Consider the following 13601-nt stretch of genomic DNA (forward strand, 5'->3'; position numbering starts at 1 on the left):
TTACAATTACAAGTTTGAATAGTTTAGGGTCATCTTCACAGCTCAAAATAACTAGAGGGTTAAATTGCTTATACACTTAAAGTTTACTACTCAGTATCTTTTACGAAGAGGCTTTTTGATACTAGCAGAAAGAAAAAACCTTGCTCTTTTGTCCCCATAATTAACTATCCGTGCTGCTTTACAACAATTACAAAGAAAAAGAGAGAAGCATATTCATGTCATATTGACAGCTTGAAGTGTGACCATTTATCTTCAAATGCAGAGAGTGATAGATGAGAATGATGAAGAACTGGGAAAGCTAAAGCAGGAATTGGGGGATGAAATTTATGATGCCGTGACCGTAGCTCTGAAGGAGATAGAGGAATACAATCCTAGCGGTAGGTACGCGATTCCTGAGCTATGGAATTTCAAGGAAGGAAGGAAGGCCACACTGAAGGAAGTAATCAGTTACATTTTCAAGCAATTGAAGACACAAAAACGCAAGAGGGGGTGATGATAGCTGGGTGTTTTTCTATTTAAACTAGTTCGGGTATCCCCTATATGTTTTTAAAGATGCCTGTAAAACCATGTATGTCCTACTATACTCTATGTAGATTATTCCTTTCGCCTTTTCTGGGGTGACTGTTTGCCGTCGAAAATATGATTATCGACTCTGATATGGCACTGGGATTGGTACTATGTTTGATGGTGTTTCGATTTTATTTTAAACTGTGTTATGCAATCAGTTTTTCTGCCCTTCTCCTTCAGAGAATACATAGTCCAATACCAAGCATCTATAACTAGAACAGCTCTATATCAATTTTACAGCATGGCTTGTTTAGTTGTTTTAGATGAAATTCTGTGCAGGTTTCACTTGGACTTTTAGTTGTCTCCATGCTACTTCGAAGGGTGAAAGATCACTCATCTACTAAACCGCACGTCATCTCGCCTCCCTCGTTCACACCAAATGATAATTGCCAATGGAGAAAAAGATGTAAGCCAGATATGTTATGGGAGAAGATGTCTTATAACCAAGAGTCTGCAGTTCCAAATCTCAAGGAAATCTTCAGAAGGACAATCCTCTCAATTATTTGCCCTGTGTACATGAGATTAGAGCATTTGCATGATGATCCAGGTAAAAAAAGAAAAACTCTTCTCTTCAGGATTGTGCTGTCAAGTTGTAAGACCTCACTAGTCTTGGCTATTTTGGCAGCACAAGAATATATGTATATATATCGCTACTTTTAGCCTAGAACTTTAAGTCTTTAACTAATTCGGCCATTATTAAATCCAACAACACATCCATAAGAGGAAAGTCTTAATCAGAGTATTCTTAGATAGAACTGGTCAACCTTTGACTATGCTGACAGTATTTTACTGTACATGCTACTCACAGAGAAGTCATGGATTGTCACAGTTACAACGCCTAATAAAAGGCGGAATGACCTGGGAGACTTTTGTACTTGGCTCCGTTTGTCACCTAGACTCTTCTACTTACGACTTTGCCAACTAAGCACTTTAAGTTATTAAAATACGTTATTTTAAACCCCTCTGAGCATGAGTGTCTCTCAATTGTGCTGATGTGGATGACACATCATTATCCACATCAGATAAATATCGTCACATAGACAAAAATTGCCATATCATTTTTATCATTACAAATATTTTATTTTATTTTTAAAATCTCATATTCATCTTCAAAATCAGCCTTTTAAAATTAATTCACCGGAAAAAATGTTTCTCATCAGCCTTTTAAAATTGATTCACCGGAAAAAATGTCTCTCCGGCCACTTCATTCACGGATAGCCACCGTTGAGACAGTCATTGTCAAGAAATCAACGCCGACTAGTTGTTTGGCTAGAAGATCCATCAAAACTGAAAGTGGAAAAAATTTTAATCTTTCAAGAGTTTCATTTTTTCTTTCTTCTAAACCTTTTCGTCTATTTGTCATTTCAATCTTGTTTTCTCTTATTTGTTTCTTCTCCCTTTTTTTCTCTATAAATCTCGTGTTAGAAGAGGAAAATAAAAAACAAGTATCATAGAAAAAAGATGGAGATTGGAGAAAGATAAATGAAGTGGGGGAGGGGCAACGATGATGGCGGCAATGGTAACTTATGAGGAAGAAGAAGAGTAACAGTAAAGGAATGGGAAAGAAGCCAAGAAGGGGATTTTTCTTATTTTTTCTTTTCATTATATAATTATTTTTTTTTATTAAATTTTTTGTCTTCACTTGCTTTTAAACGCGTGTAACCACACATTTCATCCTATTCAACAAATAAACGTCACATAAGCTTGGTCAACAATCAGAGGGGTTTAAAATAACGTGTTTTAATAACTTTAAGTGTTCAGTTGGCAAAGTCGTGAATAGAGGGCCTAGGTGACAAACAGAGCCAAGTACAAGGGTCTCCCAGGTCATTCCTCCCCTAATAAAACGCTACCAACTTCGAAGAGATTGTTCCAGACTTCCAGCCAATAAAATTACTATTTGGATCAGGCATCATCAACTTTGCAGAAAATATGCCATAACCAAACAAGCCAACAGGATCTTGCCCTCAAATCATTAAGTCTGTTGTTCAGCACACACTCATGTTTATGTATAACGCAAACAGAAGGTCCAGTCCCTGGGATGGGAGAAGGGATTTATTTCCAAGAAATTCCTATGCTTAAGCAGCACCATATGAACTATTAAGTATTCACTTTCAATACTTCTGTCTGCATATGAAACCAAAACTTGAGCACTACATATCTGATGAATGGACCAGTAATTTGTAGGTAAGCAAACGGAATGCAATCATACGTTTTCACCATTCTGTTATTAAGCAGACGCGATCACAACAAGGTTAAAATAACCATGCATCCCAAACATGTAATAAGAAGGTTTTCTAGCCTCCTGATCATCACTCTACTAATCAACATATAATGCTTACGGTCTAAACAAAGCATGGAAGCCAACATGAAATTTTTTGAGATATTGGCTCTTCCAATCTCGAATCCTTCTCCAAGTATTTACTTCAGCTTTACCCAAAGAAGTTCTTCAACAGTGGATCAGCTCCAAACATAATATCAGAAAGTAAACCAACTTTTTGGATCTGAGGCAAATATCTTATATCAAAAAGGTAATAAGATTTGCCCTTTCGTTAATCGACCCAAGTTGGAACATTCAGAACTAAATTACAACTGTAAAATTTCCAGTTCACAAAGACTTGAATAACATGCTTGCGCAGAAGCAGATCAAAAACACATGGCAACAAGTACTAGCGTCTTTTGATTCACAAGATCAGACATGTCAGTGACATGCTATAATACAAAACTAGAAAACCAATTTTTTACCATTATGCTTTTTCAAACCAGCAACATATAGGTCATGTCCTCTATTTTTCAATAACAAGTTCACAGATCTTCTTTCCACATCTTCTCTTCTTTTATCTTATTCTAATTCAATGTTTATACAAACTCACACTATTAATTCAAAACTCCAACAACCAAATTCACTTGAAGCTTTATAACAGAGAGTCCAGAGAAATATCATCAGAATCAACTGATCTTTCAAGAGAATAAATCAGCCACTCAACAAACTTCCTTAATCTGAAGTAACTGTGAATTAGAATTGTTAAGTATACACAATCCTATTCTAACAACAATTATTAAATCACTACAGAGGACAACTATGGCAAACCGAGAGTCATCTCATAATAGTTCAAACAAAAACTACAACCAATACAAGGAAAAAGGAAAACCAATAATGCAAGGCATGGCAGTAAATCAGAAACAGAGATCCTCATTCTTCCAGAGTGATGCAATATGCCAACCAATCTTATCCTCTATATGTCATATAGAGGACAAGTAAATAGCAGTAGTGTTAAGTACATGTGCTAAAACAATAAGATGTAAGTAAGAACAAGGTTTATAGTTCTAAACTGCAACTAGCTCCAATTAAGTAAGGGGAAGAGGTTATCCAGAGACTCTCCTCATCTCTCTTTTCATTCTTTGCTAAAATTGGGGGAAATCCTTTGAAGAGTACATGGCTAGAGATAATTCCTAAAACATAGTAACTAAACAGAAGCCTCTTATGGGTTGTAAATGATGTTGTAACCTACGTTCAGTTAGACGGAAAACCATGATTGAGGATAATCATTTCATTCCACAAGTGAGGATGACAATCATAGACAGCACCATTGTTTTCAACTCCAATCAAACATGTCAAAACAGCACAAAACTATTTCTTGATGTACAACAATTCTATCCTAGCATATCCTTCCCCCATAGCTCAATGAAAAAGCGGAGGAAAAGAATCAGAACAAACCTGGAAGCTACCAGCTACTGCCTACATATGTAAAGCTTCAGCAATGATACCTTTCTCATCCTGGAGCAAAACAATGAGCAGTAACACCGAAACAATAACAATGAAGAAAGGAGTGAAGAAAGAGTTGTATCAAACCAAAATAAGGTGGATATTATAAATAACCACAATTTCTTTTACCAAAAGTATACATTGGAAGTGTGGTATCTTACATCACACACAAGTAATAAACATCTATCCTCTTTTAAGTTTTTTTTTTCATTTAAATTTTTTCTTCAATGGGTACTCTGCCCATTTTCAACACCTAGACCATACAAGACACCGGCATACTTGTCCAGTGAACCGCTAAAGAAGTTTTCTTTCAACTTTCTAAATGTACAAGCAGTGAGCAAGCTATCTGAACCCGCCTGATGACAAATACCAACCCTCTCAACCTCCAACAGCTCCGCAAGCTTGTTCAATCCACCATGAAGGCTGTTGCAGAACTTCATCAAGTGCTTGATGTCGAAAATGACAGGAAAGTACACATTGATCAAGGTAAAGAAACCTGCTTGTGTTTCAGGCAAATCCTGGCAAGTCAAAAGCTTCAAGAGGTATCCAAAATCATACCCACTATGAAAAGTAACCCAAGAAACACTATCATTCAGCACAATCCCTGATGACATCAAAAGCTCTGCAAAGTGCTTGGCATCAACACCTTTTTCATTGTTCATCTTGAAATCAATGCCGCTTTGGCGCAACAACTCAATTGAATCATTAGCGAAAACATCCTCGTTAGGGTTGAATTCACGGAAATTGAATTGCCAAATACAGTACTTGTCGGTTCCACACTTAGGCAAGTTGCCATTCTCATCCGAAAAGGTCAGCCCTAACTGAATCAACTTCAACATATCCACGTTATCCTTGAGCGTTTGGTAATGGTAATCGTTGCTGTTCTTAAAATTCCCAACCGGCCGGATTACCACTCCGGGAAACTCTGTATCCATGGCAACAAACGGAAAATCATCGACGATTTCGCGCATTAACGCGAATTCTTCCTCCAGATTGTCAAACCAAACCTCTCGAATGTGGATTGAATCAGTTTTTGGCAAAATCGACATTTTCGCTTTTGCCAAAAAAAAACACGTTCAATCAAATGAAAAATTTATCTTCACTAATTCCGATCAAACAAATGTTGAATCGCCGGAATGAATACAAACGGATCTCTTTGAATCCCTCTAATCAAAATCAGATCTGCAAAATAAGGTTAAAATGAACTGAATCATCCCAACGAAATCAACAAATTCACATAAAACAACCATATAACCAACAGATCTTCGAAATTTACCTTTCAATATAAATAAAAATTCAAACTTTCAACCATGAATCGATGATTGAAACGAATCCAACAACTCCGAAACATTTATCAGTGGAGAGATGGCGATTTGAAAGATTAGGGTTTGAACAGAAACAAAATGAGGCGGCGAAGAAGGATAAGAATATGAACTTTTAGGGCACAATCAAAAAAACTTTTTTTTGTTTTTAGATTTTTTATTTTTTTTTGCTTTTTTTTTTTAATGCTACACTCTAGAGGGAGAAAAAGAGATGGGGCCCTCCCTTCTTGTCCACCTCCTCACAACTCGAAAACTACAAATATATAATAAATGTTTTTCGAACTACTTTATTTTTTTTCTAATTCTAGAATATTCTGTGGGAATAAAAAATTGAAGGACAATTTGTTGAGTGGTAATTGTTTTAATGGTCCTTTTTTTTTCTTTTGGGGTTGAAGGGTTTTTTGTTTTTATTTTTTTATTTTTTATGACTTTTTTCAACTTTTGATTGTTTTTGGGGGTTTTGAGGGACGAAGAGTCTGGAATGTGGTTTTATGTTAAGAGGAGGAAGAGGAAAAGGGTGAAATGTGGGGATTTTACTAAAAATAAACTCGCATTCTAATAATAATAATTAACCACATAATGGCGTAAATTGATAATCGATAAAAATAGTAAAAAGAATTTCAAATCTTATCGCATTCTTCACCATACATCAAGGGCTATTTAATCAATTTTTGACAAAATCATTTAAGGAAAAGATTTAAAAGTACTTTTTCTGTTTTAAAATAAATGTGTTTTTTATTTTTATTTTATTTCAAAATAATTGATATTTTACCTAATAAAGAAGGTATTAGTGTGTCCCCAGAAGAGGTGCATTGCATGTTCCTCTGTGACACATCATATAAACTGCATATGAATTGTCTACATGATTAGAATCAATAATTTAGGAAAAAGAAAGAATAATGAAAATTATTAAAAGAGCATATAAATATCTCCCAAAATTAGCAATTTTGAAAATTCAATTAGTAGGCAAGACGAGTCTTGTCCTCATGGGTTAGAAACGATGTATTGAACTAGTCAATTGTGACTCATGGATAATAAAATAAGTAAGACCCAACCCCTCGTAATCTTTTTAAACATGTCATGTTTTTATTAAGGATAAATTATATTATAACAACTTATTCGATATAGTCCTAAAAAATAAAATCTGAGAAAGATAGAGTTAACTCATACTTTATCGATTCCTATCTTGAAAATGACAAATGCTTAACCTGTATGTTTTCTATCCCAGACCCCATCAAAGTCGTTTGGTCATAAAAATTATTCAATTTTTTTGGAATAACTATTCACTTTCTTTCAGAATCGGTGATCGGTTATAAAATTTGCAAATCCAGCTTGAATGCCGGAAAAGTGCCCCAAACCTGTTTTCGAATTCCATCTTCATTAATTCCAACTCTAAATTCATAAAGTTTTCAAATGAAGTGAATTTTTTTTTGAAATATATAGCCAATGTATTATCTTTAGCACTTACTAAGTGGACCTGATCACACAAATTTTAGCAGTGCAAAACTTTGGGCATGTTTTTCTCTGATCTGGAAGACTACATTGTTTGAGATACAACAATATTTCTCCTTTTGCACTTTAAAATCTCAGTTATCAAAATTATATTCCATGACAAAGCAATGCAGACTTTGGTTAATAACTTCCAAAGCTAACATTAATACTGACTCGGAAGTGCTATCAAATAGAAGATTAGGCTAACATTTAACTCTTTCTTATAATTGATCCAGAATCATTCTCAACAGAGGGAAGTAACAAGGAAACCGAGCACTGAAGAATTATCACTCAATTGTTACCATTTGCAACAGTGAAAATGCTAACAACAGCTGAAAGTACTAGTAAAGGTTTGGTACACTAGTAACTAGTCTGTCTCTACAGATAAAATTCAGCTAATATGCTGTTATCAACAATCTTTACTTGCTTTCAGTAACTGGGAAGTAGACACCCTCTGCTGCCAACCAAACATTATCTGGACGTTTTTCTTTAACACCGCAAACCTGCAACATGCATAGATGGAGATTTTAAGGCTATCAAGGTAGCAGAAGATACGATAACTATTACATTTGGAACTATCACGATGTCAGTACAATCTTAAGCTCACCTCTTGCTGACCTCCAGCAATTCGGGTGTATTTCTTGTCATGACTGTGGAGATAACCACCAGTGTCGATATGTTGAAGCCTGATTCTTTGGTCTTGCCTCCAAGTTTTCCCACTGCCCTCAATTTCAAGTCTACCAAGGGGAGAAAGAAGAAACAGATCAAACAAAGAGCTGGTGGTTACTAAAAAACCAAGAAGGCAGCACATGTCAGATTGTGTCCAAAGACTGATCCAGCCTTACCTCCAATAGTCCCCGGTATCAGATTCCTTGTCGTCACCGAAGCAGCTGACCTGCAAAATTGTCCACCAATTAATTTCAACTCGAAAACATCAGAAAAACCAACATTAGCGAGCAGTTGATATCATAACATACAACCAAAAACAATGTGATTTTGACATCAGAAACTACAGTTTATTAATGTTGACTACATTGCAAGCAATGGAAAGAGCCATCTAAAATCATATGCCAACTCCACTCCCACCCAAAAGAATAAGAGCACATAAACATATTTTCTTTTGCTTATAGCTATCATCCACCACTTGTGTGAACGGAAATTCCTCATTCCAATCGTCATGTACTCTTTGTTTCTTTTTTATGCTTTTTATTGGATCCACTTATGTCATCAAAAATAAGTGCTCAATCATTGGAAAATTATAACATGGTGTATCCTATTATTATGGCCTTCAATGAAATCAGGTGATTCACCTAAAACTGTTAGCATTCTTCAAACTAACATTGTAATTTTTATTTAACTCAACAATGAGAGAGTTTTGTTCTACCGTGAACCATTGGCAGAGTTGGGAATATGATCATGGGTGTTCAAACTTATATAGTAAAAAAATCTCAATGAATGAGTCGAGCTACATAACATTTAGTTGTCATTTTTTTCCGTAGTTTGTCCTACGTATCCAAATGCTATATTTGAAATGTGTTTATTTACTGAATTTTAATTGAGCAAAGAAAATCACTTTAAAAAGTTCAGTAAAGAAAATCACCACGCATCAGTAGAACAAAAGGTTGGAAGGTAACAAAAGAGAAAAAAAACAATAATCTCTAGTGGTATTCGACAGGTGGAGAAGAAAAAAAATTCAACAAAAAGACAAGTGTAGTTTATTTTTAAATAGAACTAGTAAAATTATTTGTACTTCATGTGGTGTGAAAAACATGGATAAATTTTAAAATAATATTTTAATAAATTTTGTCAAGCACTTTCAGATATATACTTATAAAAATTAATAATATATTGTTGAAATCACAAATATAAGCATTTTCATTATAATTAAAATTTATATTGAACTGCATTTTTCATTATCAAATGTTCCTGTAAAAAGAAAAATAATTAAAAAAAACTTTCTTGGTAGATTTATGCGTAATTATATTTCTAATTAAATAAATAATTGAAAGGCCATCCCAGTGCACTAAAGCTCTCGCTATACATAGAATCCGAGGAAGGGCCCGACCACAACTGCACAAGGGACCAACTAGAAGGGCCTATTGTACGTAGCCTTACCTTGTGTTTCTGCCAGAGGTTGTTTCCAAGGCTGAGCTTGAAACTGTGACCTCTTGGTCAGTTGGTCCCTTAAAGGCAACTTTACCAATTACTCCAAGGCTCCCCTTCAATTATATAAATAATTAATTTATATATTTAATTTTCTTACTTTTTCTTTATCGACTTTGATTTGTGTAATCTTAATTATTAAAATTTCAAATATTAAAAGGAAAGATGTATCTTACATCTCATTCAAATTTCACGTTGAATGTTTGATATATGCAGGTAGGAAAGAAGGATATTTTTTTTTGAGAAAGAGAGGCTACGCAATGGAGATCTTAAGGTGTGAAGGGATGTGTTTAAAGTCCCCGAGGAAAGAAGGATATTTATAATATTAAATGTTTAGATGGTACTTCTTCTTTTTTTATGACAAGGTAAACCCCCAAAGGTAAAACCCTCGCTCTTGTGCAATAGCTCGCAAACCACACCGGAGAAGTAACTTGTACTAGAGGTGCGATGAGCTCAACCCCGAAGGCAAACTCCCTACTTTCACTGGCAAGGGGTTCCAAACTTGAGACCTCCAACATGGAAGTCTCAAGCCCAAACCATTGGGCTACCACGAAGGGTTTTAGATGGTACTTCTATAATTTGAAATTTTATATTAAATATGAGTAAAATCTTTCTAATTTACTTTTTTAATAATATATTAAGACAAATATTTAGAAAGAATACAAAGCAATAAAGGGCCTTGTTTAATAATTTGCTTCTTTTTTTTTTTTACAAGGGAAACCCGCAGCCGCTACCCTTTGGATGCGCACTGCTTAAAACCTCCGCTCCTATGCAATAGCTCGCAAACCACATAGGAGAGGTAAATAATAATTTGCTTCTTTAATAATATATTAAGATAAATATTGGAAAGAATGAAAAGTAATAAAGTAATTAAGAGCTTGTCAATCAAGCTTTGTATTAAACTGGAAAAAAAATAAAATTAACTGCTTCTGCGAGGATTCGAACCCGCAACAACTAACCCACTCAACGCACCCTTGACCACTGAACCATGGTACACAATTATTCCAAGGGTGTTCATTGTGTAATATATAACCTAAATATACAAAATTTCACCCAACGAAGGGTGTTCGATTGTCCACCCTTGGTATAGTGTAGTGTAGCTCTGCCCCTGCCGTGAACTGAGATGCCAATAGTTTTTCTTTTTGATAAGTAATTAAGCTGCCAATTTGCTTTCCGACAATAACAAACTACGACTAGTTATTACCAAAATTCATATGTAATTTTAGAAAGTTAATAGTTATAATCATATATATATTATGAACACATTTGCATAAGAAAGCCTATATTCGGTGTTAAACACCAACTAAATGTGATGTATTGACTTGGTTATTCATCAACCAGAAAATGTATCACACGATTTGGTGATGTTACTAAGACACCAACAACAACAACAAACCCACTATAATCCCACAATTGGGGTTTGGAGAGGTTAGTGTGTAATGTGTATGCAAACCTTACCTACCTTAAGAAGGTATAGAGGTTGTATCCCATAGAGGTGATGTTTACTAAGAATGAAACCAGAATGCATATTTTACAATATTTGTTAGAGACGAACGTAGGGAAACTGATTGTCCCATTTTGTTGTTCAATAGAGAATGATGTACCTAATGTCATAATTCACAACATACAACCCACACAACTGTTTGCATAAAACAATATATAGGCATTATCTCAACCTAAACCAAAGAAAAGGTCAACTCTGATAAATGAAAACATACAACACTCAAGTCATAGGGAAATATTTCTTTGAAAAACTAGATGTTCACATAATCGTGAATGCGTAATCATAATTATAGTCCATCAAAAATGAGAATTCATCTAGATGACTTTGTGTTACTTTATAAGTTTCACAACAATTAATCCAGGGCATTCTCCCTTTTGGATCTCCAAATGTTTTACCCCAGCTAAACCAAAGTATGGCAAAAGATAGTAGCATTTGGAGGTCAATTTGCGTACTCCTTGGTAAAACTATATCTGCCTTAGGATAGTATCTGTCTCACAATTTTCAAGTGGAAATACAGTATTTCAATCCAAAATTTAAGAAGGTTCAAGGATGAACTAAGATGTATAAACATACCATCCACTATCCAGATGGAAGAAGAAATAAAATACATGAGAAGCATCGTGTAACTGAGAAAGAGAAATAAACCAGCCTACAAACCTCCATATTTCCTGATATGGGAGATGCATGCAAATGGCTATGCAACCATCTTCTGGTCTTTATATGTTGCAGCCTGATGATGCTTCCACTCTTAATAGGATCACCTTGCTTGGACGAGTCGGTGCTCCTAACCGCCTGGTGAGAAATCACAGATCTATCAGCTAATGAATTTAATGCATTTTGAAGTGAAAGAAGAAGATAACACTTCAAGACAATCATCTAACATACCCAGTAGCTGTTAGCATCATCTACGCCGGGAAATCCAGTGACTGATTGCTGCCCACTGCCAGAACCATATGGTACATCATGGGAATGCAACCGAAACTTTGTCTTCTCATGCATCAACTTAATCGCGGATCCATATGTAATCTATGAAAACATAAACAGATTGGTGTCCTCAGGGTTAAACCAGAACTACTACTAATTATCATTGGGCTCTATCACACTTTAGATCCTAGCGCAAATGTTTTAGCAAGATATGAGATTGAAATCAAAGTTAGAACAGATTCAATTTCTCAATTAAGCTTGAAACGAAAGATAACAATTACAGGGAATTATATTTCATTACCTGGACGCCTTCGGAAGCAGCGGAGACAGGTGTGGATGTGTAATCAGAGTCAAGGGTGAGAAAAAGAAAGAGGGCGAGGCCGAAGAAGGAAATCGCCATGAGAAGTAAGAGCACAATGAACCAGGTTCTTTGCCAAAATGGAAGATCAAGGTCCGATTCTGATGAGGATTCTTTCAGCACTATTCGCTTCGAGCCCGGTGCACCGGCTTGATTCAATGTCGACGGCGGTGCTGATTTCCTTCTAGTGAGAGTTTGATGTTGTTGTAAGCCTGAGGGAGCCACGATGAAGCTCTTTGCGGATGCCCGGTGGAGCTCCGACGATGTTCCGATTCGGAGGTGAAATTTCAAACAATTTCTACTTTCCAATCTCCGATGATATTTGATGGTCGTTGTGGGCTTTTTTGGCTTGGGCATAGATGCAGGAGGCTTTTACCTTCCTGATTCCACGTTGGAGGAGCAGTCTGAGCAAATCATTTTTCTCCACGTGGACTTTTGGTGACTTGGCTGGTTCTGATTGGACCACGATAGTTGTTCTATACGTGTCCATGAAGACTAAAACCGGTCGATACGGACCAAATGGTTTCTTACCGAAATTTACCGGCCAAACAAACATTTTTGAGAAAACTATACAAATTAGATTAATTAGGAAAAATATTTATTTAACTTGAACCTAATTTAATATATTTATCCTTGATTTAACTCATGATCCGAACTATTTACTTGACTGCTTTCTTTTTCTATCATTAAATCATTGCTTCTTCATACTTGATTTATCATAGTATTTAGAGTATATATTTTGATGGTATCAAACAATAATTGATTAGTCTTTTTCACTTAAACACATCATGTTTCTCTTTGATGCCATCCGTGTTTATATATATTTACGCTAATACTATTAAGGAGAAGTAATTGAGTAGTATTTCACTGAAGTGTTGATTCTTTGATACTATCAGAGTATACTTTGATAGTATCAAATAGTAAACGCGCATTCGTAAATAAAAATATGAGTATAAAAGTAAAGAAATAACTGATTATAAATAGTTTAACTTTTGAGTATAATTTTCCCTTTTATCGAATTAGGTAAGTTTTATATTTGAAATGGACAAATTTACTCAAAGTTGTGTACACCCATTTTATTTTGTAGCTTATTTTAAATCATTTTTTGTGCACCCATTTTTCTTACTTATTTTAAATCATTTTTATTTTATACTATGTTTAACACATTATATACATTGTTATCTATTAATTATATACATATATATACACTGGAAGTAAAAAATCTAAAGCTTATCTATAATTATATAATACTTATGTAATTATATATGTACAATACAAATAATGAATAGATATTGTATAAGCTATGTGTAACAATATAAAAATAAATAATATATACTTCTCACATGCAATCTATTTATATATAATATGTAATTATATATGTACAATATAAATAATGAATAGATATTGTTTAAGCTATGTGTGACAATATAAAAATAAATAATATATACTTCTCATATGCAATCTAAAATAGAGTAGAGTGTATACAAATTTTACCTCCTATCTTACCTC

General features: G+C 34.7%; 3 protein-coding genes across 4 annotated transcripts in view; 1 reads left to right on the forward strand and 2 right to left on the reverse strand.

The window, feature by feature from the left end:
- Positions 1-741, forward strand: part of LOC125860004 (factor of DNA methylation 1) — a 38615-nt gene extending 37874 nt beyond the window's left edge. For both annotated transcript variants that reach the window (XM_049539882.1, XM_049539881.1), the window contains exon 7: positions 263-741. In XM_049539882.1, the coding sequence (XP_049395839.1) occupies positions 263-493 (231 nt within the window). In that variant the 3' untranslated portion in view covers positions 494-741. The remainder of the gene's footprint in view (positions 1-262) is intronic.
- A 3754-nt stretch (positions 742-4495) lies between these two features.
- LOC125860022 (probable CCR4-associated factor 1 homolog 7) lies at positions 4496-5848 on the reverse strand. The gene is made up of 2 exons (XM_049539913.1): positions 5607-5848; positions 4496-5512 (listed from the first exon to the last, which is right to left on the reverse strand). The coding sequence occupies exon 2, from the start codon at positions 5377-5379 to the stop codon at positions 4555-4557; it is 825 nt and encodes a 274-aa protein (XP_049395870.1). The 5' UTR covers positions 5380-5512; positions 5607-5848; the 3' UTR covers positions 4496-4554.
- Positions 5849-7401: 1553 nt separating this feature from the next.
- LOC125860018 (stromal cell-derived factor 2-like protein) lies at positions 7402-12450 on the reverse strand. Its single transcript, XM_049539908.1, has 6 exons — positions 12036-12450; positions 11696-11836; positions 11468-11602; positions 7989-8038; positions 7751-7880; positions 7402-7646 (listed from the first exon to the last, which is right to left on the reverse strand). Exons 1-6 carry the CDS (start codon positions 12447-12449, stop codon positions 7563-7565), a joined length of 954 nt encoding a protein of 317 aa, XP_049395865.1. The 5' UTR covers position 12450; the 3' UTR covers positions 7402-7562.
- Positions 12451-13601: the final 1151 nt, after the last annotated feature.

This window comes from Solanum stenotomum, chromosome 3 (assembly GCF_019186545.1).
Source record: "Solanum stenotomum isolate F172 chromosome 3, ASM1918654v1, whole genome shotgun sequence".
NCBI lineage: Eukaryota > Viridiplantae > Streptophyta > Magnoliopsida > Solanales > Solanaceae > Solanum > Solanum stenotomum.

What these genes read in the sequence shown, in the direction of transcription:
- LOC125860018 (XM_049539908.1), bottom strand. Translation starts at nt 12,449, where the DNA reads ATGCCCAAGCCAAAAAAGCCCACAACGACCATCAAATATCATCGGAGA. An exon ending in CTGCTTCCGAAGGCGTCCAG is followed by an intron (nt 11,837 to 12,035) that starts GTAATGAAATAT and finishes ATGTTTTCATAG; the next exon opens with ATTACATATGGATCCGCGAT. An exon ending in TTGCTGGAGGTCAGCAAGAG is followed by an intron (nt 7,647 to 7,750) that starts GTGAGCTTAAGA and finishes TGCATGTTGCAG; the next exon opens with GTTTGCGGTGTTAAAGAAAA.
- LOC125860022 (XM_049539913.1), bottom strand. Translation starts at nt 5,379, where the DNA reads ATGTCGATTTTGCCAAAAACTGATTCAATCCACATTCGAGAGGTTTGG.